Genomic DNA, 27,741 nt, shown 5'->3' with positions numbered 1-27,741 from the left:
TGTTTCACTTAATCCGCCTCCTAACCCGTTTCCATTGGAGACCTCCTTTTCAGGTTAAAATGCAATCTAAGTGCAGCAGGCAATTTCCCTTTCAGTGGTCAGGAGGGATTCTCCTCCATCCTCTGGGCGTGCGGGTGATGCATTGTTTTGGAGACGCCGAGCTCCCCGACAGATTGCCTCATTTTACACTTGATGGGACTTGAGCAAGCATCGCTGTGCCCGTCAGCCTGCGGTGGTGCGCTCTGCCACAGCACCTTCCCCCTTAGCGCTGGGAGAATTTGTTGGAAAGAGGATTTTTTAATTATTATTTTATATATATTTATATAAAAGAATATTTAAGAGCTTAATGGTTCTTTGTTTGTGGAATGATTAGGGACTGGTGCTCAGGAGTGCCGACAGTGAGCAGCAGGATGTGTACGCACAGGCTTCGAGACCTCAGAAGTGCAATCAATCACAGTGCCATCTGACTTCCTATTTCATCTTTTAGTCTGTCTGAAGTCACGTACGTTTGTGTGGAGTAACAGTGTGTGTTTTTGTGTAATATAAATAGCCTGTTGCTGGGGTATGTGCAGGTATATAATTATTCCTTAGAACTGACTGATAACGGGTGGAATGAGAAAACCTCGCATGCTTTTTTTTTTTTTTCCTTCCCACACTGTACCATACTCCCCATTCTGTTCCCAAGGAGAAATGACTGGTGTTTTGCTCTGGACACTGCCCCGAGGAGGAGCGCAGTTCATCCCAACATTACCTTGCCTGGATAAACCCTCAGTCAGCCCATGCATTTCTCCTTCATCAAAAAGACAGTGAGTTTTTTTCACTGCCCTTCAAGCAGACCTGTTGTGCTAGAAATTTCCAGTAGCATCTCATTGGCATGCTGTCTCTAAGTCCTTTGGAGCATACTGCAAAATGAAGGCTCAAGCCCTATCGTTCTTCCTCCTGCTCCCCTTGTAACTCTTTTCTAAACATCCTCTGAGTAACCCCCCACTCATAGTTTTAACTCACGCTCCAGGTAATCTGTAATGCAGCATTTAACACCACAATGAATTTTCCAGCCATTGAGATATGGACAAGAGGTAGGACTTGAGAGGTGAAATCGCGTGACAGGTAACGGGCACGGTGAACTTTAGATCTGAGAGATGTGTGCAATATTAGTTCATTCTGTAGCTGAATGTGAGCACTATTGATATTTAATCTTAGCAGGAGGGATGAGTATTTGAAGGACAAGCATTCATAAATTGCTTTGACATTTGACATGATCAAGCAAGTAAAAGACTAATATTCCATTTCTCCATTGTCAAAAAGATAATGAGTTTCACAACTATTGGTATTATGGGAAAAATACAGCCTATGCAGTGTAAAATGAGTGAGAGCTTCTATATATTTTTATATAAATTGTGTATGTTGTGTTCTTCTGATGGCCCCATTCAGACACAGCATGCTTATCCTTTTTAATTTTCTGGTTTGCTGTGCAAGTCTCTAGCAAAAGAGACTTTTCATTTTTTGAAATGAAAAAATGTTTTCTTCAAATTATTTATAGAAAGAGCAGTGCTGTCATCGAGTCTGTCTCATCATATCATTCTTGGATATCAATTTCTAGGCTCGGATGACAAACCATGGCAGCTACTTTTCCAATAGCAGCATCTGGCTTCCTGGCAAACTCAAAATGCAGTTATCTGGAAAGCTTCAGAGTTGCTTCTGAGCACATTCTATTTATTAGAAAGCAGTTGTGTTGCTTCGCTTCCCATGACTAAGCCAAAGAATATTTAATATATTAAAAGGAATAACAGGATCACAGCCAAGCTGTTGCCCCTCAAGTGGCCAGTGAGTGACAATATTTTTTCCTTTAAGACGTTCCTTCACTTCTGGAAGACAACCTGAAACTACTGGTGCTGATTTCAGATGATCTTTTATAGGACTAAAGAAGAAAGCAAGCCTTAACTCCACAAACAAAATTCAAGTTCACCTTTTTCTAGGGTCATCTCCATGAAATGTGACGGTGACTTCTGTCAGCCTTTCTGTGCTGGAAGAAGCAGACCCTCCAAAAAGAGCAGGGTCCCCAGACAAAAGACACTACATCCCTGCAGTATGTAATGAACAGTAATACAAGGAAAAGATGGGTCAGTGGGTCAGGTACTTTACCAAGCCTCAGAAGTTGAATTCAGCCTTTGTTTTGTCACAGACTGTCTCTATGAACTTGGCGAGTCATTTGGATCCCGCTCTGCAAAGGTGTCCCAAATGTAATTCAGTAGGTATCACATTAACATGCAACATCTGAAGCAAAATATATGAAAATATAGCTCCATAAACAGCTTTAATATTTCTCCTTCTTAAATATACCTCAGACATAAATGATACCTTCTGCCACATCCCATAGTCCTGGAAGGTTCTTTGCTGGGGCTGGAGATCTTTGCTAATATTGTGTGTTGAAAATCCCACCACTATCCTGTGTATAAAAGACCATCTGACACAGAACAAAATGTATAAAACGTTTCTCCCATTCTTCATATGCAGCATAATGTAAAGGAAATGATTAAGAATGATTTCTTTCCTAATATCAGTATCAGGTTAGACAGGAGAGATATGAAGACCTGTAGGAGATGACAATATTCAATTATAGTGATGCGCTCATAGCTTTAGGACATTCCTAGATGCTAAAAGTCATTCTCACATGCACAGAGCTAAAAGCTGAGAAAGGACAAGGGAGAATGAAATATCTGTTCCAGGCTTTGATGGCAGTTAGGCTGTATCTACATCAAAAGCTCTATTTAATTGAAGTGATTATTTTCATTCTGAGAAAGAACTCCCTGGAGTTTTTCTTCAGCAACTTCCCAAAGTTTCTTGCAGTGAAATCCTAGTGTTATTTTTCTAGACGATAGATTTAAAAAAATAAAATTAAAAAAAAAAAAAAATCCAGTGTATTAGAGCCAATGTTTGGCAATTAGCAGCAGAAGCAGTAATCTTAAATGGAAACATCTTGCAGTTTTTGATATTCTTCTGATAGAAGTGGTGTCTCTGGGGCAGAACTTTGTTAGTGACAGCTCTCACTGAATTCACTTAAATCCAAAGTTTCATCACCAAAATAACTGCTTTTCAGTTCAGAAATAAAATGATCAGTCACAGGATTTCATTTAAAGCTTTGAGCATCAACAACAAGGAATGAAAACACTTCTCTTGTGTAAATATATATATATATATATATATACACACGCATATTTCTGGGTTTGAACACATGCCCTTGCACTGTGAAGCCTGGGGGGAGGAGGGCAATATTACAGAGAGAAGACATGGGGCTTACTCTTCTCCTTGCCATGAGTTTCTGCGTCTGTTCTGAGCTTAGAACAATTGGGTCTTAATTCTGATTGAGGATGGAGGATGCTGCTGCAGTGCAAAACACCCTGCCAAGGCTGTTTTACTGCTAAATTCAACAGCAGTATTATAAGGCTGTATCACAAGCAAAGTCTGCAAATCAAAGGTTTCATGACGGGCAACCTTTACTACATATAGTGGGTCAGATAGCTTTCACATTTAAGAAAAGACTACATGCTTTTTTGCTATTGAGGAGCATAAGCACTTTTGCCTTCCTTCCGCCACGAATGGAGATTATTCAATGGTTGGATTTAATGAATTCAAAATCCTTAGAAAATCACTAGAGCCAGACATCAATGTAAAATACTCCACCAGCTTTCAGTAGTGGAATATAATATTAGCTCTCCCACAATCTACTTCATGCATTTCAAAAGAATAGAGAACATTTTTAAACTAAAGAAGATAGCTTGGGCAGAAAATGATTGCCTGTCTTGGATGCTTCTCTGTAACCCTTTAGGAGTCTGAGAGCTCTCGCAGGGTGAAAGAAACAGAAACAACAGTTTTATTTGGAAAAGTGCTGGGGGAGGGGGAGAGGAACAAGTGATTTTTTTAATGATTTCTGTTAATGTACTGTTACCTCACGCAACCATAGGACTTCACAAGATGGGTGCCGCGGGGCTGGTGGCTCCCAGCCCATGGAAAACTCCCCAAGTTGTGTCCCCCCTTTCTGCTGGCAGAATCAGCTGAGAAGCCACCAGACCAACCCCATTTCATCCTGCCTCTGATTGCACATCTGGACTGGGAGCACGAGAGGCTATTTTTGCACCAAGCAGGCATGCTGCCCCAGCTACAGCTCGCTCAGCCCTTCCACTGCTCCTCGCCGGGGAGAGCTGGCCATGAGCAATACTGTAATGCAAATAAATAATATTAACTAAGGCTCAATAGGTTTAAAAGCTATGGAAATAGCTTCTCTCCTGCTGTTTCACTATCTCATTTTCCCTCTCTGTCCAAACCCCCAAAGCACACAGGTACAAGCATATATTTTAAATGAGAAGTTTGTTGAACCTCATTAAATTTAAATGCTCGATTCAGTTTTTCTGAACGAGGCTTTGCTCTGCTTTTGAGTTTACCTGCCTTCATTCTTCCATCCCTAATGGAGACATTAATTTAGAAGGTGGTTTTGCAAAGGCACCATTGGACCTATAAACTGCAATTGAAAAGTAAAGCATAATTTATACACTTAAACCTAGCATCTAACTTTGGAGCATTTCTGTGTTTATGGGCTTTGTGTCTGAGCAACTTGCCGAGTCTCTGTGAAGTGAAGACCGGCTTTTAATTTGTATTTGCTTTTTGCTTTCCCAGTTTTTGTGAAAAGGACGAGCAGCTGAAAAGCATCTCTGCGTTGGTATGCTGAGCGGTGGAGTCACACAAGCACCTGCAGCCATCCATGCACTGCTCGGGAAGAGCGCTGTATTTCTCAGGGTTTGTAGCTCTTGTCCTCCCACTCCCTAATTCATATACATAAAACTGGTGTGCTGCCACGTTCCCTCCACACAAACGCATTAGCTGATCAGGAAGGCTTCCCATTCATCTGGCTTGTCACTTGGATGAGGTGGAGGCAGGACCGACTTGTCAGCTTGCAGTGATGGGAGTCAGGGTTGGAAGGCAGGATAACGTGGTTTAAAAAAAAAATAATAAAAAATAATAATGTTTAGATATTTCTCCCCTTGGTTTTCCAAAAGAAAACATTGCCAGGTGCCGGTTTCTCTCCATCCCCTCCCAAAGAGGAGAAAACCAGCAAGCCACCCACTTGCCTCCAACCTCCTTGCGTAACTGCCAGCGGAGCGAGGCTGCGGGAGGACGGCGAGGCTGAGACCCCCGTACCATGGAGGGGCTTTGGGGAGGGGGGGGCTGCAGCACCTTTAGCCCCGACCCCTCGCGTTCCCAAGGGCTGCGCGCCCCCAGACCCCCGCGCACACCTCCGGACACCCCCAGCCCCTCATCCCCGAGCCGGGGGGGGACCGGGCCGTCGCTGCCCACCCCCGGGGCGGGGCGGGGGGCGGCTGGCGGCGGAGCCCGGCCCCGTGGTGGGGCGGGGGGCGGCGGGCAGGCAGGCAGAGGCAGGCAGGAGGCTCCCCCCGCCGCCTCCGCCCCCCGCCCCGTGACTCGGCTGCCTCCCGCGGGCGGCGGCTGCTGCTGCTCCCGGTGGTAGCGGTGCCGGTGCCGCTGCCGGTGCTGGTGCCGCTGCCGGGCGGTGCCGTGCGCCCCCCGCCCCCCCCTCCCACCCACCCACCCCGGGGACTATGAAGCACCATGGGGTGGTGTGACCGTGGCGTCCAGATGCTGCTGACCACGGTGGGCGCCTTCGCCGCCTTCAGCCTCATGGCCATCGCCATCGGCACCGACTACTGGCTCTACTCCAGCGCGCACATCTGCAACGGCACCAACAGCACGGCGGACGAAGCGCAGGGACCGCCGAGGAAGGCGAGGGGAGACCTCACGCACTCGGGGCTCTGGAGGATTTGCTGCCTCGAAGGTACCGGGGCCGGCCCGGGGGGAAGCGACTTAACCTGGGGGGGGAACCGGCTCCGTGCCTGGGGTCTCCGGGCAGAGCCCAGCCGGAGCCGGAGCGGGAGCCGCTGCCTCGGACACGGCCGAGGAGGAGGAGGAGGAGGAGGATGGCGTTGCCGTGGCAACCGGCATCTCCGAGATTGCCATGGGAACCGGGCGGCGGGATGCGGAGCTCGGCCCCGGGGAGCTCGGCCCGGGGGGGCGGCCCCGCTCCGCGGTTGTCTGCGCCCCCCTCCAGCAACAGCTCCCGGCTGAGGGACCCCGGGGGCTGCGAGGCTCGGGGGGATCCTGAAGGTTTGGGGCTTTTTGGGGTTCCGAGCCCTGCAGGCTTCGAGGCTGGCGCGCCCCCAGGGTTTTGGTTTCAGGGGTTTGGGGGCTCAGCCGCAGCTCTTGGGCAGGACAGCGGGAACCCAAGTTCCTCCCTGTCCACCCTCAGAGACACCAAGAACCCGTGTGAAGGTGTTGCTGCTGTCTGAGTGCTTCAGCGTGGGCTTGGGGTTACTTAACCCGGCCCAAGGGTCGGGCACTGAACAATTTTAACCAAAAGATTGAGGTGAGGGTCATGATGCCCCGCTCCCCGCAGAGGCCAAACATGTGGCTCTCTGAAAATGGGCTGGTAGAGGAGGTGTGGCGGGTAGCTACCGGCACAAAGAAGCACATGGGTGTTCAGAGGAATTGGCAGGGCTGATAGGAAAGCCCAGATGGGAAGCAACATCTGCCTGCTGAGTGTGGAGCTGTGAGCGTGGGACGTGGGCAGGTCCCCATGGCACTGGGTATGGGGTCCAGGGTGTTGAGCCCCCTCGCTGCTGGGTTCATCCAGTGGTGCTGCTAACAGGCAGCACAGTGAGGAAAGCTGTTGGCTTTCCCTGAGCTGCTTTGGGGCTTGTGGGGCGGGGGTATGCCGGAGTCTGCCTTGGTACAATAAAGCGCCTGGCACAGTGGCTGCAGCGCACCTAATTGAATCAGCACAACTTAGCACACATGAACTTTCCAGACCTGGTTCTCTGCTTTATTCTAACTGACAGACGGCTCAGCCCAGAGGAGTCCAGCTGGAGCTGAGGGACTGGCAGATCTATTCTGAGGGCTTTTCTCTCAAAAAAGGCCGTGGCATTGTAGGAGCACCCAATTGTCGCATCTCTTCACATCTCCTCCTTTTCCTAAGCATTCAAGGCTGCAGTGTAAGAAGTAATTTTCTCTTAAAATATCAGATTTGCTACCTAGTTATAGTATGCATACATAGAAAAGCTGCAGGTCACAAAAGTATTTTTAGACAAGGAAGAGGGAAAGAATTACCAAAATGTTAAGTTGTTCTGGTGATGATAACGCTTGGCTTTGTGATGCTTAAAGGAAATGTAACTCTCGGCATGGGCTTTTGCGACACCTGGAAAATGTGGGTTTGCCTCTGAGAGCCTCTGAGTTAGCCTGAGAGATGCTGAGCATCCTTCACTTGAACCAAATCTTGTGATCTTAGCTGGGCTTGTTCTAGTGTCCCCAGGCTCTGCATTTCACGGAAAATAAGTTGGTTTGCGTCTTACGGGAGGTGCCGGGCATGCTGTGCTAGACCAGGCCTGCTGTCTCCAGGAGAAATCCTGGAGGTTACCGCCGGCAGGCTTTCTGCATGGTCCTCCAGGAACCTCATTCATAGAAACCAAGTGCAGCTTTTGCCGAAAGCAATGGAGTTTTCGCCTGGATTTCCACTGAGCTTAAGTCAGAACTTTATAAAACGAGAAGTAGGTGAAGTCTTGAGGAATGGGCAGGGTTGCAAGCGGTGCCCTGTGATGTTCTCTGAGCTCCAGGGCACTGCCTTAGCCTTCCCGAGCATGTTCAATCCACGGGGGTGTTTGCGGAAAGGTTGCACCTAGCAGTGGTGTGCGGAGAGACCTTAAACCCTCATCAATTCAGGAGACAAGAAAGTGTTTCATGTGACCCCCTCAACATCAATTGAGCTTTTCTTCGCAAAATTCAAGTGCTCTTAATCAAATTACAAAGTTGTCAAATATGTGCTCAGAATGAGTAATTTGAGAAAACCATCGTCTGCTCACAGATAAGAGAAACAGAGGCTACGTTCTCTCCTACATTTTCATATGGCCTGTCGTAAGATAAAATATACAGATACATGAAAATATTAGTGTTCTAAACCATGCCATAGGACCTTGATTTCAACATGGAAAGGTTCGTCTGTTTCACAAAAGAATTTAACCATTTCTAGAAGCAAATTTAAAACACTGTCTCCTGGGTTGTTTCAGAATGCCACTCGTTGTGAGTGGATGGCTCTTTTAGTAAAACTGAAGAAACCGTTACAACCCTGAGAAGACAAAACAAGAAAATAATTATAGATTTATAGATCTGTTATAGATTTTTATATAGTTATAGATTTTTATATATGATTAAATGGTCTGGCTTCAAACTTTATATATATATATATTTTAATTTTGGAATAATAATTATGAAAGCCAACTTAATTTGTTGTAGTGGTCTTAGGCACCATTTCACTCTCACCTCAAAAAAAGACATATTTAAGACACAAATGTGCAAAGGCTGGAAATATCTTGAACAGCCTCTTAAATTGCTGTTGACATGAATAAAGCATTACACAGAGTAAATTTCAGGTCAATTGAAAATTTCCATTAAAATGTTTCTCAACTATATCCATGAACCAATCCGTGTTCTGTGTGTTTGAACAGTCACCCATTCAGTATCCCGAATTCCAAGATTTCAGACAGAATTGCAGAAACAGAAAGGAAAAGAATAGCCTTCCAACCGATTTATTAGGTGTTCCTCAGCATTTTTCTTTTTCTCTTCTTTGGGATAGCACTTCAAAACTGCTATCAAAACTTGATAGCAATCAAATTGGCATCGTAATGATGACTGGAGTGATAGAGTTTGGGGATCCAGCATATTGTCTTTGTTTGGGGCTGCGGTTGTCTTGGGGACAAAATCATGTTTCAGCACTCGTAGCCGGTACTACTATGGAGCTTAGTCACTCAAGAAGCAGCATTAATGATACATTAGTCAAACTCTCGCCTATACAATCCCAATTTTGTTCCTTTAGTATGTTTGTCAAAGGTGGAGGTAGGAGGCTCATTGAGTGGATTTTAAACAATAGCAGTATTTCTGCATGGATTTAAAACTTACAGCTAGGGTAATTATTTAGGTAGGAAACTGTTTAAAGTAATTCTTGGTATGAATGTGCGTGCAGCACACTTGCTATTCAAGCAAGTCTTTGCAGCGGAGCTCAGTAAAATGGTCAAGGGGTTCTCTGGTGAAGTTGGGTTTTGGTTTTCTGGGGCCACACTGGACCTATATTAACTGCAATTTTGATGGCTAAAGGCAAATTCTCACTGGAGTGAGGTTTCTGGTGAAGTCCTCATGTATCCATCCTGGCCACAGCCGAAGTCTGCACCCCAGCCCACAAATAATAAGAGCAAATCAGCCCCATTTCACGTGGCTCACTGTCCAGGAGGTGAAGAACAGAGTCTTGCAAATGCAGCAGAGGGTGATGCTGTGTTTTATGAGTAATCCTGTTGTGGTAAAGCTAACCTGGAGGATTAAACCACTATAATTTTCCAGCAGCCCTTATTCCTACGGTAAATGTCCAGCACTACTATGTAAGCTTCACACAGTCTTACTCATAAGGAGGATCTGCTATTAAAGTATTTACCTAGAAGGAGAGAAAAAAAAAAAAAAGATTTTAAAGCACTTTATCCACTGAAACTGCTTATCTTCATGAACAATCATGCTGAAGTTAATAGGACTGCTCAAACAGAGAGCTCTGCAGGCCCCGTGACATCTAGATATGAAATCAAGTAATGTACTTGTAATTTAAATTTATTCAAAGAGTATTTTATTAAACACTTCAGAATATGAATTGCTTTGAACCCATTGTGTCTACTGCATTCGGTATTCCCTGTTTGCCGTTTATTTTTAAGTGGTGAGATTGGACGTTTAATTCACATGGAACCATTTGTCCTTCCTGTCTGGGTAGCTGAAAATCTATAATCAGGAGAGAGGATTCGGTGAATCTTTTATAACTTGAAAACTTGCACAAACACACATTTGCACAATTATTTGCAAGTCTTCTGGCTTGGATGAAGGTGCACAAACACAGGGCCTGTGGCACGCGCATGCTCTGCTTCCATGGATACTCTTGAAAACAAAATAAAAATGCTTATATAAATGTTTGAAGCAAGCAAATAAAGGAAGCCTGCCATCCATCAGTGCTGCAAATTCATGGTTCATCCAAAAGGAATGAATATTCTTTAGTATTCTCAAAGCAAAGCGAGGAAGTCATAGCATCACCACTGTTTATAATAAACTAAATACAATGCAGGCTTTATTTTCAAATGCTATTTCCAAAGTTGTACATGTCCAAGAGCAAATTTTGTATCACTTTAATATCAGACAAGACCCTTGAGGTTATATCCACAGGCCCAAAGATGGTTGGGCTTCTCAGCCTTTGCAGGCGTATGAGCCTGTGTTCACACTATGAAACATAGTGACTGCACATGGAGAATACACAAATGGGTGTCTCTGCCATGGAAACTCGTTCCGTGTATGCCAGAGCCTGTTTCTTGGAATATATATATATACATACATATATACGTACTGCATGTTTTATATATATATATATATATATATACATACATATATACATATATATGTATTGCGTGTGCTTCATAGGTCCCGAAAGGTGAACTACTTTCCAAAAATCTTTCAAAACAAATTTAAACACATTAGAGAAGGACTCTTCTGAGCTTCAGCCTGTGTTTTCGTTCTTTATCTGCTCATACCATCTCTGTTTCCTTGGTAAAACACATGCTGCTGAGAAAGTGCTCGTGCTGCACTGATTGTTTTTAAATGCAATTCTTAGAGCTCCACCGACATCTTTTCAACAGTGTTTGAAGCAGTGGGGTTTTGTCAGAAAGTGATTGAGTGATTCTTGACAGCCTTTTTAGGTTAATTTCTTTCTGTTGTGTTCCATTTGCTAGAGAGAGCTTCTGAGTTTGGAGCAATCTTTGGGGAAACAGAGCTCAATCTCTTTAAAATATTGGCCGTAGTAAAACATATTTTAAAATACTGAGAAATTTTCTGCTGGAGGAACTGTCAGCAGAAGATGGATTAAGGGATTAGCTATTCTCTTCTTCAAAAAAAATAAAACACATCTCCTAATTACACCTCTTTGAACATTTGTAACAGAGGATCTCAGATGACTGTATTGATGTAACAAAACATCCATTCTTTCTGAGACACTGTATGAAACAGAGAGCTGAGGCTAATTGACTGAATATATGTCGCTTTAATGAATTAATTTGCTTTCTTGAACTTGATCTACTATATAGCCAGTAGGGAGCTATCAGGCTACACAAGGGTTTGGGTTTTTTTCTGTGGCTCTCAGTGTGCCAGCTAGCCCAATGCTAAAAGTCTTTGGAACCCAAAGACTTTCTGTGCATTAGCAATACTCCCTGAAGGCTGTAAACCCACGAAAGCGTATTTGTAATCCAGCTGTAAAGCTTTCTCATCTGTGCAAGATGTAATGTGGATAATAGTCACTTTACCTAAGTTTCAGAAATGTCATGTGAAAAGAGTCAGGGATGCGCTGGGCTATGCGCATTGGATACCTGTGGCTGTGGTGTGCTGTAGCTACTTTTTTTACTCTGTGTGTAATCATACTGCGTGTTGCATCTGGTTGGCAGATGGCATTTGTGGTAGCATCTGTCAAAGCCATAGTAAGTCATTTTGGGGTTCTCAGTGACCTTTGCAATGTAACATAATGTAATCTTTGGGCTTCTTCCAGCTGCCATTACCTTTTACTGACCCCTCTGCCGTGGGCTTTTATTACTTATTTTAGATAGTGGCAGGAGCTCGTGGCCATTGCACCCCTTCAGGGCTTGCTCTGCCACCTGGCAGCTCTCTCTAGTGTCAACTGGTAAAAGAGGCAAATGTGACAATGTGGTTTAGTTCCTGTAAAATTCCAACACAGGAATTATTTCTCTAGTGGATGCTGTCACATTCGTGGTGTCAGCCCACAATGCTTCTGCTCAGATCACACTGTCGAAGCTATAGCTTTGGTCGCGGTCTTGCCAGGTGCAAAACACGTGAACCTCCTTAAAAAGCAGGGGGAGAAGGAGTGCATGTCTGGTACCTCCATTCCATAGCTCTGTACATCTTTACAGAAACAGGGAAAAGAGGAAAAACATCAGGAGGAGAGGCTAGCGTGTTCATCTCCTTTTTTTAATTCTTTTGACGCAGTCAAAGCACTTATGTACTCGGTGTAATTTGAAGTCTGTTATTAATACCTCTGCGCACCCAGATATTGAGTTGGTGGCTGTGTGGTTTGTGTGTGAAGGAGCTGAGAGGTGACTTCTGCATCCCAGAAATGGAAATGGAGAGGGAGGAGGAGGCTGGGCTTTGCTGCATTTCCTGCGTGATTTGGGGCCAGTTGCTTTAGCTTTCTGTCCCTGACTGGGAGGGACGACTGCCTTTTTCCCATCGACTTTCCTCCCATACTAATAATAAAAGGGAAAAGATGATGTGGAGAAACTGGGACGTGATGGTAGGGCTGCCCAGCTCAGAAAAGGCGTGTGAGCTCTAGTTTAACTGGTTTTGAAGCGTTTTGCTTGCAACTTATGTTTTATACATGCAACATTTTGTTTAAGCATGTCTTCCTTGAGGGACAGGATTAAGTCTGGTTTTCCACCTACGTCAATTTAAACTGCTTTCTAGGAAGCTGGTGGAATTATGCCAATAGCAAGCCAATATAAGAGGAGGGATCGTAGATCTGTCCCTTCAATTGGACCTTTTCCTGCTGCTCCATCTTTTCTGAGCCAAGAATCATCTCAGGCAATAAATCATACTTTCCAACATTTTTGTCACCCTGAAAAACTGGTCCCGCTTCAAAACATTACTTTGTGCTTATCTTCATTTTGGATTTCTGTTTACTGGTATTTATTATGTCGCAGACTTACGGTTCAGCATCCAAATTCTTACCAACAGATGGCAAGGCAGGATGCACAGGAGTAGTAAAATAAACAGGACAAATGCACAACTGCCCATATGTCTGAGAGGCTGCTACACATTTATGACTTCAGAACAAAAGGTTGTTTGCTGTAGACAGCCCTAATGCCATGCAGGGCTCCTCTCTATTTTCTGCCTTGCACTAAAGTGTCTTACTTCTTCGGCATATTTTGATCAGCTAAATTACAATGCAGTTTGTCCTCCCTCTTCTGCTCCCACATCGTTATTGCCTTTATTTATTTGTCTTCACTCCAAAAGCACGTCAGTTTTTTACCTTAAATATTCTAGAGTGGAAGGTGGCTCTTTCCTGGCCTTTGGCTTGTATATGTTCTTTCAGAGTAGTGGTTTGCTGTGTGGAGGGGCACACAGAGGTGCTGGGAACCAGAGCAAAATTTGAGACTGTGAATCTCCCTATATTGGGATTTATTATAATATTAATGATGTGTGGCCTCTCTATCCTCTCAAAATAGCAGGCCTCAGGGCAAGCTGCCTGCAGGATGGATGGCCTGGCCCAGGCAGACTTTAGCTAGATTTTCCTTTCAATCTGGGGGAGTTTTTGCCAGTTGTTGCAAGCTGTGGGTCAAATGCAGTGAAATCATTGAAGTGGTTCTTGATGTAGCCTGGCAGATAGTCCAGCCCCTCACTCTCCTCCTTCCCGTGGCACCCAGCAGTCTGAACATCTTTGTTCTCTTCCTCTTTTTCCCCCTCCTTGCTGAAACGTTTTAACTTTCCTTCTGTTAAAAAGGCACTGTCTAAATTAGCTTTTCAACAACAGTGCAAGAGTCTGCCTTTAGAAAATTGGTAGATACTGCCCCAGGTAGAAATCCAGGATTTTTAATTTCCTTAACTCTCAAGCATCAACGTGCCCTCCTGCCAATGAAAAAATAAAAATATATGATCATAGACTTGTCAAAAAGGAAGAGATTGGGGTTCTCACTTCTCTCCCTGTCTGATTTCATTTCCCATGTGTTTACAAGGCTCCTGCTTGGAGAGCTTAGCAGCAGCGTGGTCAGTTCTTCTTCAAGAGAGCTGAGCCCCTTCTTGTCAGCCGTGGTGTGTGAAGGAGCACCACGTTACAGGCACGCTGTCATAACACAGAGAGGTGGGCAAAGGCGAAGCACGTTATGGAATGATAGGATTTCCTGCGCAGATTGCCAGACACTGATATGAATTAACCTCTTTTATTGTTCTTTTCCAAGCATTCCCCCTTTTAATTGCTGTTTTGGAATTGTGCCACTTAGATCTGCCCTTTGAATGCTTCTCACTCAGACAGTCCCGTTAGCTCACTGCTGCCAAATATTTCAAAGATATTCAGAGCCGACAAGCATCCCCATCCGACTTGAGGGGTACCTAGGTCTGTGACGAATTGCCACTTGCATTTAGCTGCCAGGGTGTTGTGTTTTCTTTTTTTCTTTTTTTCTTTTTTTTTTTTTTCTGATTAGCTAATAACTGTTTTAAGCTTCTGCCAGTTTTGTGCCAGAGGTTTCAGATCAGTTTGCTCCCATTTACGTGTTTTAAATAATGTCATTTGGTGTAGAATATGGATGCCTGAAAATTTTCTCCTGTCCAAAAGTATAGCATTCAATAATGTTGGGATTGTTATTGTGTCTTCCTTGCTTCCTAGAGGCATAGCTTATCTACTGTTGCTGCAAGGCATTAAAAAGGAACCATGACATGTCACAATTATGACTTGAAATAGGATCTTGCCAGAGGTACATTGCCTAAATATAATCAAATCTAAAATACGACTTATTGCATATACCTATCTCATGGCTCACTGAGCCATCAGCGATGGCTATTATCAGCGTACTAGGTAATTTATTTCTAAGAACTGCCATGCTGCTTTTTCGCTTTTTTTTAATTAAAAAAAAAAGAAAGAAAAAAAAAAAATCACAATCCCAAAGCCCCTCCACGTGTGCACGTGCTGAGCCCAAGCCAGTGAACCTGGCAAGGGGCTGAGCCCGCTGGCTCAGCCTTCGGAGCTGCCAGCCCCGCGTTTGGCTCAGAGCAGCTCCGCGTCCCCCCAGCTCTGCCCGCTGTGAAAACACGGTTTTGTCTGTCAACAAAAGATCCTTTGAGATGACGGGGAATCTTTTCAGAGCGCGGCTTATGAACTCTCTTCGTATTTCCAGCAAAAGGTTTGTCTTTGAAGCTTACGTTGCGTTGGGAGTCAATAGGATTTCGGTTTTTAAGTTACTTAGGGGGTTCCAAAAATATTTATCCAAGGCAGTGCCGCTGTCTGCTAATGATGAGATTAAACATCCTGTGGTTTTCCTCGGTAGATGAAGGTTTGCTTCGGAGGTTGGTGTGTTTTTCTCCTTTGCTGTGCACATTTTGCTGTACTCTCATCCTTGCCTTTAGCGCTGGCAAGTGCAGACAGTTTGGGAGGTGCTTTGGGATCCTTAAAGATGCAAGACCTGCAATAAAGCATGTAGTATTTAGGGGTAATGCAAGGTGCTGCATTCACAGCATTGCTTTTAATTATAGCCATTCAAACCTCTCATTTGCAATGTCCCGTTATGGTAGTGCTTATTAAAATAGAATCCTCTTTGATAGAAAATTAGGAGAAAAAAAAAAAAAAAAAAAAAAAGCAGCTATCCCATTCCATCCAGTAGCTTTGAAAGAGGTTTACCTTCATAACTTGCCTTCTCAGAATATTCCCCTTGGTTTTACTTGCAGTCCTGCTCTGACTTTTTAATGACTTACTTTGTTCCTCTTGGTAGCCAATTCCCAGTGACCTTTTCCTTACTTTATTTTAATTTCTGTATATAAATGGCAGCATTCGAGCTAAAGACAATCTTTGGACACAGCAACAAAACCCCATAGAGAAGGAAAAACAGGCCAAACATTTTCCACCCGCATTCGGAGTCGTACTAGGGCTCTGGCCGTGCAAAGCCAATACTTATTCCACTTTGCAGGCTAGGAGGAGGCTTCGACACAGGAGCTGCACCACGGGCACGTGGTTTGGGATCGGGGCCAGACCCGGGTGGCCAGGACCACGCTGTCGGCATCTCCAGGCTGTGGCGCTGGCTGCAGCCACTCCTGCAGGTTATCCCTGGTTCTGGCATGGCTGCTGTGCCCCGGGAGGGCTGAGCAAGTGGTTGCAGCTGGCCAGAATATGGGTCTGCAGCTACTAATGCGGATTTTATAGCATTAATGTGCACCTGTTTTGGTGGCCAACTGGCACCGTGTTCAGCCTAAAATGTGTATGTAAGGCCTGTATTAAAAGAGGCATAAGAATTAACGTGCATCAAACATGTCATTAGACACGTGCCTGACAGACATAATGTAGGATAATGAACATGATCACAAGAATAAATTAATAACTGAAAATATTTCTTATACATATGCACACTTAAAACAGGATAAGAACTAAGTGACACTTGTGTCACCAGTTTATAATTAAAATGCAGTGCTTGAATGAAAATGTAAGCTTCAATTAGCCAGCACGACCCTGCTTCCGGCTTTACTTCCCACTGAAAAGCAACGATAACAAGCTCACATTTATTATCAGAGTTTTTTCCTGGAGCTGTGCACTGAAACATGCTCACATCTGAGCCCTTTCACTGAAGACATTTTTTCGCTTCAGCAGTTTGGCATGCCATACAAAGGCTCTCTGATTTTTAGTGATGTTCACCTCCTCTTACATAAAAATGTTTTCTGTGCATATTATTTGGTTTTAGTTAAAGTCCAGGTGCACGGGTTACTGAAGAACCAAAAGGATGGCTCATCACATAGCACAATGGGTAATTATTGCTGAGCCTCACTGTATTACACAGACAAATCCTTTCTTGGAGCTCAGCATTGTAGCCGTGTGAGAGAAAATACCTATAATCTAGCCCAAAGAGCTACAAGTGTAAGAATAGATCCTCTGCTATATGCTTTGCCCATTTAATTTTTAACTATCCCAAGGGACAGAGCTTAACCATTTTGTTTAGATACTATTTTGCATTTTAATTTTACCAGTGGGAAGTTACTACATACATAAATTATGAGGTCCCCTGTTATCATCCCAAGAGTCTTTCTAGCTAGGCTTTTTGTAAAATGGTTAAATAATTCTCTGGATTTGGCCCGTGTTTAGCTGAGATTTATCTTGATGATGTTCAAAGTTCAGCACTGCACTGCCTGAAACTTGAGCTTCCAATTTCTTCCAGGCAGTTGGCTGTGCAACCTGTGTAGGTGAGAAGAAAACCCAGGTGCCTTCAAGAAGCAACTCTGGAAATGCATGTGCTGGGTGGGGAGCTGCCTACATCACCTTGTAGGGGGGTTAATACAGCTTGGCTCCTGCTCATCTGTGTAATTTGGTTCCTTGGTCAGAAATAAGAACCTCCTGGTCTAGGACTTACCATCCTGATAATGTCCCTCATGTCTCGAGGACATGCAGTCAGTGCTTGGGTGGGCATTCTTGTACCCTTATAGCTCAGCTCCCAGCAGACGTACGGACTTAGCTTTGGGTTGGGCAGCAGTGTGTGGTGTGGTCAGAGCCCCTAAGGACTCTTCTGTTGTAACAACTGCAAACCTCCTGGTTTGTCACCGGTGTTATTCACATGGGACAGGGTGACCTCTCCAGAAAGCCCTTCCAATAGCAGCAGCAATCGCTCTCTATAGCATTTAATAACTAACCATGGAGAAAATTACACTCTATTTAAAAGGCCAGGAAAATCATCTTCAGTTTAACTCTGCTGACTTGGGGAGAATTACACCAAAAATGAGTTTTGTCTGATGTCCTTTCCCATACTAATGTTTAGTAGCTGGACTGAAAAAGCCTTTCAGAGGCAGATAAACAAGTCCAAATGGTGAAATATTCTTTTAATTTTCCTTTGCACACGTTATTTTAGGTGTAGCTTGGAACACTGCCCTTACGAGAGGCATCCCTTTAAATATTTATACAGCATCAATATGTAGCCACCCTCATACGTTTTTAATGCTATGTTCCTTCCTAAATTAACCATTAGGTAACCCCATTCTATAGCTCTCCATATTTTGCACTGCCTTTACACTACCCTTGGAGTGTTTTATATTTATTTCACGGCGGAACAATGAAGATGTCAAGGCAAGGCCCAGGGGCCCGGTGGAAATCGAATTCTTGGAGCTCCTCCACTGTTGCCATGGTGGACACGCACTCGGCTGCGCACTGTGCCGCTCTGCAGGCCGAGGGGATTAAGAGCCCGGCTCCGCCGCTGGGCCGTGGCCGTTCACCACAGCTACAACAGAGGGTTTTCATTTCTATAATTGCAGCTCCCAGGGTTGGGGGTAGGAAGTATCGAAGCAGAACCCAGCAAAGAGGTGGTGGTGGTGCTGCTGATGGGTAGGAAGCGCTGTCTGCGTCCTGAGTTTCTCCCTGGGAGGAGCAGTTGTGTCTGGTGGGTTTCTAGATTTTCCAGAGGTGTTTCTCTTCCACTGCCCATCCCTTGGTTTGTGTTCATTTGTACGATGACACGGTATGCTGAGGTGATTAGGACGAAGACCCGTACTGTCAAATATCTTCATTATTTGCTCGGTTCTGATTCAGGCTAAAAACCCGCAGATGAGTAGAAGTGTTGGCACAAGCTCCTTCGTGTGGGTTTTTATGAAGGTGGGGTTTCTGACTCCTGTTTAATTATACCACATCATCGTAGCAACGTGGTTTCTGCAGAAGCTGCTCGGGGTTTGTTTCCCCTCTGGTTTCTATCTCTCCTAAGGGGAGCTAGGAGATGGCAGCCCCCAGAGCCCAGAGCCGAAAGCAGCAGCACGCCCCAGGCATGGTGGGGAGATTCCCCTCACTAAAAGGAGGTGTCAGCCAGCTGGGCAGGGTTTCCTATGGCCTGTTACACTGAAAGAAAGAGTGAGATCTCCCTGCATGCAGTTTCCTAAAGAAAAGTTGCACCTTTTTGAGCTGAAATCCAGCCTTCCCTTCTCTTGCCTGCTAGCAGGGCCTTTCCCTGTATTTGTTTTGTAAGCAAGAGCTTCAGTGAAGACAGTGAAGATTTTGCCTGAGGATATGGGGCTCGAGGAGCTACTGAAATGCCGTTGCCCTGGGTCGCTGTGTGTTGCAGACATGGGCTGCTCCACGAGCACACCCCTGCCCACGGCACGGAGCTCGCCTCCTGCTGAAGACGCTGCTGAATCAGTCGGAGAACGGATGTCAGTCTCCTCTGCCATATAAGAGGCTTCGAAAAAGCACAGGGCTGTTTTCTTATCTTCTGCGAGCCAAATCTGGTGTGATTGGGCTCCAGCCCTGGCTTGGTTTGCTGGGTTTCTAAACGTACGGGTAAAGGGATGCTGTTTGCTCCAAACAAAAGCCGCCTGGGTTTGGCATTCCTGCTGTGTCTCTCGCGAAAAGACGCCTGGCATCGGCTGCACTACACTGAGATTCTCTCCTCCAGCAAGGGAAAATTCTGCAGTTATTGAGGCTCTTCCTTTGGTTGCAGCAGTAATTTTTACTCCGTGTTTGCTGCAAATATGGTTAAGCTCTCTCTGTTTTGGAGGCAAGCAGTCAATGCATCTGAAGTGCATACTTGACATATGCTTCTTTTCACATGCTGTCCTCCATTCGTTGCATGTAGCAGATGCTCCGTTTACCACTTCAAATGTATTCTTATTTACTAGAAATTATTTTAGAAAATAGCTGTTTGGAACTAAACATTTGCAGCCCTTCTCCTGGGTGCTGGGAGCTCCTTTCTGCAGCTGTCCTGGGTGGCTACATGCAGATGTTGACAGGTTAATTTGCATTTGAAGAGCGGGCTGCAGAGAGCTAAGCAAGGCTTTTTCTTCCCTGCCTCTGAAGCCAGTCACTTAAACACTCCATGCCAAGTTCAGCCCCCGATGCTACTCTTTTTAATTAACTAGAGCAACATCCAAGCTGAGCTTGGCCCATTGTTAGCTGCCCATTTATGCCAGGGTTGAATTAAGCCCCCTGACTCTGTAAAAGAAAGGATTTTATTCTGCAGATTGATTGTACAACAGCAAAATGCAAGGACGGTCCTAACTCACAGCGAGGCAGTGTGCACAAGCTGGTTTATCTGATTTCCACCACATAGACTTGCTCCCAGAAGCTGCAGGCCCAAACCTTCCAGCTGAGGGCTCTGGTTTACCTGGCTGATACACACCACTGGAGCCAGAAATGTTTAGTAAAAAGGAATTCCTGCTATCAAGAAAAATGCACAGCCTGCACTGCTTGATCCTCCTTCCTGGAGAGTCTGCTTTCTTGTATCTGTTTTGGTTTTTTGTGTGCATTTTTTTTTTCCCCTTTAAAATGAGATTGCATGAATGAAGACTTTCAGCAAAAAGACGCAAATTTAGACTTGAGTCTCTTCCATCGATAAAGAAAGGCACAAGTTTTGATCCACAACCCTGTTGTCATCCTCTAGAAGCTGTTGCTCCAGGCCTTTCATGTACGTGATCCATTGACTCAAAACGTGATTTAACAGAGACCAAAAACTTCCCTGCTTACAGCACATGGAAGAGCTAACATCCAGAGGGCTGTAGCACACTGTCACGATCAAGGCCCATACACTTTGCTTCCTCTTCATCTTCTTTCCTTTCCTTTAGATGTTACAAAGCTATCAAGGAAAGACACATCCAGCAGGTATTGGAGCGCTGAACTGAATCTGCAGAAAAATGGAAAGGCATAATTAAGGCTGTCTTTTTTTTTTTTCCTTCCCCCCCCCAACATTAATTTCACTGTGCTTCTGTGCTTCCCTGTCATGTGCTTCTAGGATCAGCTGTGGGCAGATGCTGCTCTCACTTCTCCCCCATAATCTGGATTTAACAGTTTTCCAGTTTCCTGCTGATGGTCCTCTTATATCTGCAGCTGAAATTGTTGTGCATCCCCTCTGTCAAAGCTGCCATGGGGACAGAGCTGCCTATTTGAAATTTGGCCGTTTCAGTGTCTATGCACAGACGTTACAACTCACACTAATAACACGCTGAACTCAGGTTGCACTTCAGAGCATTAGTGGCAAAAATCTCTCTGGTTGTAGCAGAGCACAAATTAATTCATCCCCCAGAATTATGCTTGGGTGCAGTCCATTGGACCACTGGCACGATGTGTTTTCTTAAGACGAGCGTTTCTTCCAGTCCATTTGTGTCAGACAAGAAGCTTTTCTTATAGATATCTAATTTTTTTGTTTACAACAAAATAAGGGGAGGGCATAGGCATGAAGAACTCCGCTGTTAGACAGATTTCTGCATGATTCAGGTACCCATGGCGACATGAGATCACTCCGCATTGTCACCGACACAAGAACATTACCTTTTACAAGAATAACTAAGAACAGAATTTTTGACCTTCAAGATTTTCTTATCTAGAAATATTATAACTGGATAGCAACACCACACAACTTGTCAACCAGAAGAAATAAAAGAAAAATAAAACTAATTTAAAACCCCACAGCGGCAGTGGAATAAATTCATACATTTATCATTTCAGAGGTCCCCATTGCTCCTGCAACTTTTCCTGCAAGGTTTAAGTTATTAGATTTTTTTTTAAACATTGTGTTTACTCTCCTAAGAATAGAATACAATTTACAAAACCTCATAAGGATGAAAAAGCATTTTCCTTTTGTGCTTTAGCTCACACAGTTAATGCGCACAAACCTGCACCTTTTAGCTTTCCAAAACCTCACTTCATACTGACAGATGGAATTAATTCAGTATTTACAAATTTATTTCAAAATCCTTCAGAGAAGAACATTTATTATTTTTACTTAAGAAATGCCACACGTCTCAGGGTTTGGGACAGGACTTTACCTGGCTGATCCAAGGGGCAGGTTCTTCACAGCACTCACACGTGCAGCCGCTGCTGCCAGCTCTGGGCACAGAGAGATTTGCTTGAGGAAAGATCCTTACGGCAAGGAAATGCTGGAGGAGGATCTAAGCTTACCTTAGCAGCTGGCAAGAACCTAGGAAAATGAAACTCACTATCATCAACTGCAAGTATTGCAGGTTTTACCTTTGAAGGCAGGGAGTGATTTTTAAGCAGAATTTTAACTCACATGTACATGAATTATTTCTAGTGACTTTCTGAGCAACAGCAGCCTGTGCCTGGCTCAGATTGCACTTACACAGGGCTGGCATGTGACCGGGCAGCCTGCTCGTGCCAAACTTGTGCACACTCCTGCTCCAAATCCCCCCATGGGTGCGGTGCCACAGCCCAGGGACGTGCTCCTGCTGTCCCTGTCCCCAACCCCAGCACAGACCAGCAGGGAAAGGCTGCGGTCTGGGGCCCAACCACCTCACTGAGGCCTGAGCCGTGGTTCATCGCCGACGGAGGCACGGGTGGAGGCGAAGCACGGTCCCCCGGGAGCACGGCGGGATGGGGACGCGTGACTCAGGCACGGCTGAGTCACAGCCCCCCGTGGCTTCTCCCGTGATGCGAACAGTTCAGGCACCACCGCGCAGTCAGGATTGTGCTTGAAGTCACGATCCAGATCGCTGTGCTCCGGAGCATCGTTTGCTTCGCGGGGAGAAAGCGCCTTGCTGGAAAGGAGGCAGCACCGGGAGAAAGCAGCTCCCAGGTTTCCACACACAAAAGCACTGTGAGGGGAAAAGGGAATAAATAAATAAATAAATAAATAAATAAATAAATAAATAAATAACCTTTAAACTGCACAGGGACAGTGGTGTCTCTGCTGGGCCCCTTGGAAGCCAGGGGAGTTGCACCTGCAGAGCGAGAAATTCTCCGGGTCGCAGGACACGTAAGCTCAGATCGCCCAAGGCACGCGGCACTGTGTGCAGCAGAGCGTTCACATCTCCAGGCAGCACAGCTCCTCTGCTCCACAGGGCTTCGGAGCAGATCCCCAAAGATGTAGGTGTTGCTGTGCCTAAAAGGTAGAAGCCCAGCTTACAAACCCAGGTACCCTGCACAATAAATGACAGCAAAGAGCTGAGCTCAGGAGCCGGACCCCAATTGCGATAGCATCCAACCCTACAAACCCACTAGGCTGGGGTTTGGGGCCCATCCTAGGGGATGGCCGTCACTTTGGGAATCACCTGGATGGTTTGTGTCCCCAGGGGCTCGCTGGCTGTAGAGTTAAATGACACCTCCAGATCCTCACCCTCCAGGAGGCTTTGCAGGCCCACAGCCTGGCAAATCCGCTCCGTGGCTCATTAGTGATCTGTAATCACCGGGACGAGTCTCTGAGAGCTTAGGAGAGAAAGACCTGATGTGTCGGCAGCGCTGCGTGCAGAAGAGCTGCTGGAGCTGATAGTTCGACACGCCGAGTATTTTTAGAGCCATCCTATGGCGCAGAATTTTTAACTTCCATTTCACAGACCTTGAAGCCTGGCAAACTTTCATTAACATTTGATGCCTTGAAGTCATGCAAGGTTTGGGGGAAAAGGGAGGGGAAAGAGGAAAAAGAAACCTTTCTGGAGCACATAGTTTGCAAAGTTGTTGTGGAGCTTAGGAAAAAGCCTCCGATCACCCCTCTTCATGCCAAGTGCTTTTAAAGTGCCTAAACCACCCAGAGAGCAAAGCCAGAATCCCAAACCATGGCTGTGTGGGAGAGTCATGATTAATTAAAAGATAATTTATTTTAACATTTTAAATACCCGGGGTATCTCTGGCCCCTGGGGCTATTCAAGCACTTTTTGAAGAGAGAGAGCCCCACCTTGAAAGGATTATGCCTCTTTTCTTTGTCCACTATTAGACAACTTTGCTAATATGGGGCTCTTTGGCCCAGAAATTCCCAAATTATTTATAAACCATCATGCCTACATACTAGAAAGGAGAACCTGAGACACAGAGCAGTTAAAGGTTTGCTGATGGGAAGACGAAGCTTCAGCCTCCCAGTTCCATTGCACCTGCTGCCATTTCTGTTCAGCTCAAAGTAAAGTTTTTCTACCCAGATTTACACATGGGGAAAACAGTTCTTCCCTGGCTACAAGGCAAACTTTCAATGGGAAAATAAATTACTTGAAACTTTATTTCCACACATACACACCCCAATACACATTTATACACACATCTACTTCTCTTTGCACACAACCGAGATTTCTCACAGGCTGCAGGAGTGGGAAGAGGAGACATATTTTTGTCTCATTGGCAAAAATACATTGGCAACATATCACTGAGTTGTAAAGATTGAGTAAGAACCAGAATGAGGCCCCAATAAGAGATGTGGGTGTTGGAAAACTGCCCTTCGTTTGCCTGTGCCTCTCTGCCAGAATGACTGCAGGGAGGGGGACACAAGCTGATGGGGGGGCTCAGCATGGGGACCCCAAGTACCCATATGGCTGCTGTGCAGCTCAACCCTGCATCACGCCAGATGGGTATCTGAAGGGGAGAGGAGTCGTAAATCTATCCCTGAGCATGGCTCAGTTCCCAGGCGGCCAGAGCTGCTACGTACCTCTTGGGAGAGCTTGCCAAGGTGGTGAGAAGCTGGTCCTCTCCTGCTTTCAAATCTCAGGAGGAAACGTGGTCCCTGGGATGCTGTAGTAAAAGGGCAGGCTCTAATTCTCACAGGTGCAATGCTTAGAAATTCAAGTCTAATTAACAATCAGCCCTACCTAGTGGTTTCTGGTGGATGCTCCATTCTTTTAAGGTGTTGGAGGGAGAAGGAGCACTGTGATGGAGCCAGTGGCACAGCAACCTCAAGGCCAGGCATGCAGGGCACTTGACTGTTGATAATTCATCCCAGGAAAAAGGAAAACTTCTCAGTTTTCTCCTCCCAGCTGTGAACCTTCCCAGTCACTTCCATGCCATCCTAGGACACAAACAGCTGTAAGCATTTCCAGTTACAAGGGGAGACATGCCTGATGCTGGTAAGGGCTGGGACTTTCCAATACATCATTTAAAATCCAGTCTGATATCTCAGATTGGCTTGCCCAGAGCTACCCCCACCATTATCCTTCCCCAATACAGGTAGAGACATGCATAGTAAAATGCAGTCTGAAGTACTGAAAGAGGGAAGAATGGAAACTCAGAATTCTCGACAATAAAATATTCATGCATCTGTGCTTTAGTGCATTGTAATTTTGCATGATATGCTTTGCTTTTCAAGACTGACTAGATTAAGGCACTTCTGATTCATTAAACACATTTTCCCAAATGCTGTTTCTACAAATGTTGTCGGGCCATCGTGCTTAGTGGTATTTATTAGCCAGTGTAACAAGGAACTTACATCTTCCACAAACCTGAGAGAAACCCACTTAAATGTGTTGCTCAGTCACAGCAGAAGAGAAAACAGTTCCAATGAATAATTAAAGCTTTAAGAGGTCATGCTGCTTTTGCAGTCTCATTTTTATTTGTCACTGTTTCACTTGCATTAGGAAATAGAAAGTTTCGGGCGCAGGATCCAAATCAAATCTCTTCTCCTTATGTTCATTTAAACAGACCTACTTGGTAGCCGTCTCCATTTTTATTTATTGGGTCATTTGTTAACTGTAAGTATTTAAAACAATCCCAGGAATTATGTTTCAGGCTCTTAATTTTCATCAGGCCGTGGCTTTGTGCCTGCCCACCCCTCCTGGCAGCACTATGAGCCCCGACTAAGGCAGTGCCCGCGCAGGGAGGCAAGTGCAGGAGGAGCAGCGCTCAGAGAGGACCCAGGTTGCCATCTGGTCCCCGTCTCCGCGGGCATCACCAATCTGCCAAGCTCCCACTCTCCTCCTAGGCCCTCTCCTCGCCTCCAGCCACCCACCACCCTCCTCAGCTCTTTCTCCCCTGCTTCCTTTTCTCCTCCCCTGCAAAGCACCCCGCTTTCTGCCCACTCTGTCCCAAAGTGCTCCTTCTCCTCCTCCTTTTTCAGCTCACTCTTTCCTGCCCCAGGTCTTTATTCCCACAGAGCTGCTCATCGTTTTCCCACCCTCGCAAGGTCCCCCTGAGGGACGAGCCTGCCCTGTCCCATACGTGAGGTGGCCCAGCCACAGCTGCACCCTCCACCTTCTCATTGCTAACAGGTCTTTTCCACTAATACCTCATGCAGATGGTTTTGAAACCTTTGCCTTGAGTTTCCCAAAGCCAGCCATCAGCAGGACCTGGCAGTTACACCCCTTTCTCCTAACCTTTAGATTCCCCGTTGTCATCATCTGCCTTGTTTCAGTCCCGCATCACTGATTGTGCATGATCAATCTCTAGAGGTTTTGCTTCTATGTATAACTCAACAAGCTGGCATAGAAACGAGGAAGACATGCTCCAAAATGAATGCGCATCCAACTCAAGGTCGCAGCATTATGAAGACGGGCATATTGCAAGCATTGCCTTCATCTAAAGTGATTTATGGAGTGAAATATCCCTATTGCTTCTTCAATATCCAAATGTTTTTTCTAAATGCCATCATCTTATGACTAATCTCCATGGACTGAAGAGACATTGGAAGATTACCTGATTCCAGGAGTGTCCAAATATTCTGCATATTCCTAAAATTAAACTAATGAGCTCCTTTATACTACTTTCCAATGTAATCTTCTTTTTTTTTTTTCCATGAAAAATCTTTGTGGTGTGTGAACAACCTGCTCCCACAGAGCTGAGCAAAGAAGATCCAGAAGAGTTCAGTTCCAGACACAAAGTTAGAGACATTCACTGCTGTTAGAGTAGACAATTGCTGATTGTAAGCAGAGAAGTAATTACGTGATGCCCTGTAAGCTTCTGCTATATTAGGAGATAGCTTAAGAAGAATCAATAATATGAACCATTTTCCTAATGACTAGATCTGAAGAGTTTTCCCATTACAGAAGTTGTCAGGTTCATCCTTACCTGAAACACACACCCCCAAGGATTACCGGGGTCCTCGTTTTGGAGAGCTGTTTCTTAAATTTTAGACCTCTGTATGACAACTGCAAACCCTGTCTGTTGCAAAATGAAGAAACTTGAAAAATGGAAAAACCTTAAAAATGGCTTAAGAGTATCTATGATGAATCAAGAATGAGAAGAGCTCAAGGCTCTATGTGTCTGAAAGTTGAAGTGGCAGAAGATACAGGGGACAAAACATCACACACATGCTGGGCATCCTTCATCTAGTTCAAGAACAGTATTTATTCCCCAGATGTGATCTTGACTATGTCTCAAATTATAAATTCAGCAGGGACTTTAGTGAATGTCCATTTCCTTAAATTTCTCCCCCAGGTAGTGATAAGCCACAATACAGGCTTTATAGACATGCTGTGATTGTAAGAGGTGAGACCATCAAGCCCTGGTTGATCACCATGTTAATGAGGGAGAACTGATGGCATACTGAAGTAAGGGAAACCAGATGGATGAAAACCAAACTATCCCTTAAGGGAAACTTGATTCCAATTGTGCCAACACAGGAAATAAGCACAGTTTGACAATGTGAAAATAAACATGATTTGTCATTTTGCAGCATATGAACGCTTCATCAGACAAAATGACTATCTGTTCTCAGAATTGCATCCGGTAAAATTTGGCATTTCAGCCCTCTTGTAATGATTGATAGACTGGCAGCAATCTGCCTGAATGAGCAGCCTTAGTACCAGTGAATGTATGCCAGGGTCAAGAGCGCTGGGGAGAAAAGTAGGTTTGGGGCCAAATCTAGATGCATCTGAATTGTAGCTAGCTCATAGGCCAGCACAGCTGATTTCCTGCTGCTGTCTAAGGTGTTGGAGCTATGATGGCCACCATGTAGTTACAACTGTGAATAACAAGTCTCTGATGCATTGTGCCAAAAGCACTATTGATAATAAGTACCTCTTTAAATTAAGGCATTTGGGATCAGAATGTAATAAAGAGCAGGAAACTCCTTGGAGATGGACTTGCTGGGTGAAGATGCTCACCTGAGAAGCCAACGCCAACCTCTGACGTGTTAGACCAATTTTAGCCAGCTACAAAACTCTAATGGGGGTTTCTATCCAAGCTCCAAATCATTTTAAAAGAATAATTAGATGAGCCACCCAGAAGCAGCTTTG

At 45.0% G+C, this 27,741-nt stretch overlaps 1 protein-coding gene across 1 annotated transcript in view; it reads left to right on the top strand.

Annotated features, from left to right (window-relative positions):
* The first annotated feature begins 5,597 nt into the window (after positions 1-5,597).
* The window catches only part of CACNG4 (calcium voltage-gated channel auxiliary subunit gamma 4), a 37,795-nt gene continuing 15,651 nt past the window's right edge, over positions 5,598-27,741 (top strand). Inside the window, exon 1 of the mRNA XM_032199795.1 lies at positions 5,598-5,845. Coding sequence (XP_032055686.1) covers positions 5,623-5,845 — 223 coding nt within the window. The 5' untranslated portion in view covers positions 5,598-5,622. The remainder of the gene's footprint in view (positions 5,846-27,741) is intronic.

This window comes from Aythya fuligula, chromosome 18 (assembly GCF_009819795.1).
Source record: "Aythya fuligula isolate bAytFul2 chromosome 18, bAytFul2.pri, whole genome shotgun sequence".
Lineage (NCBI taxonomy): Eukaryota > Metazoa > Chordata > Aves > Anseriformes > Anatidae > Aythya > Aythya fuligula.
Note: the sequence above shows the minus strand (reverse complement) of the source record. Positions and strands in the feature narration are given on the sequence as shown.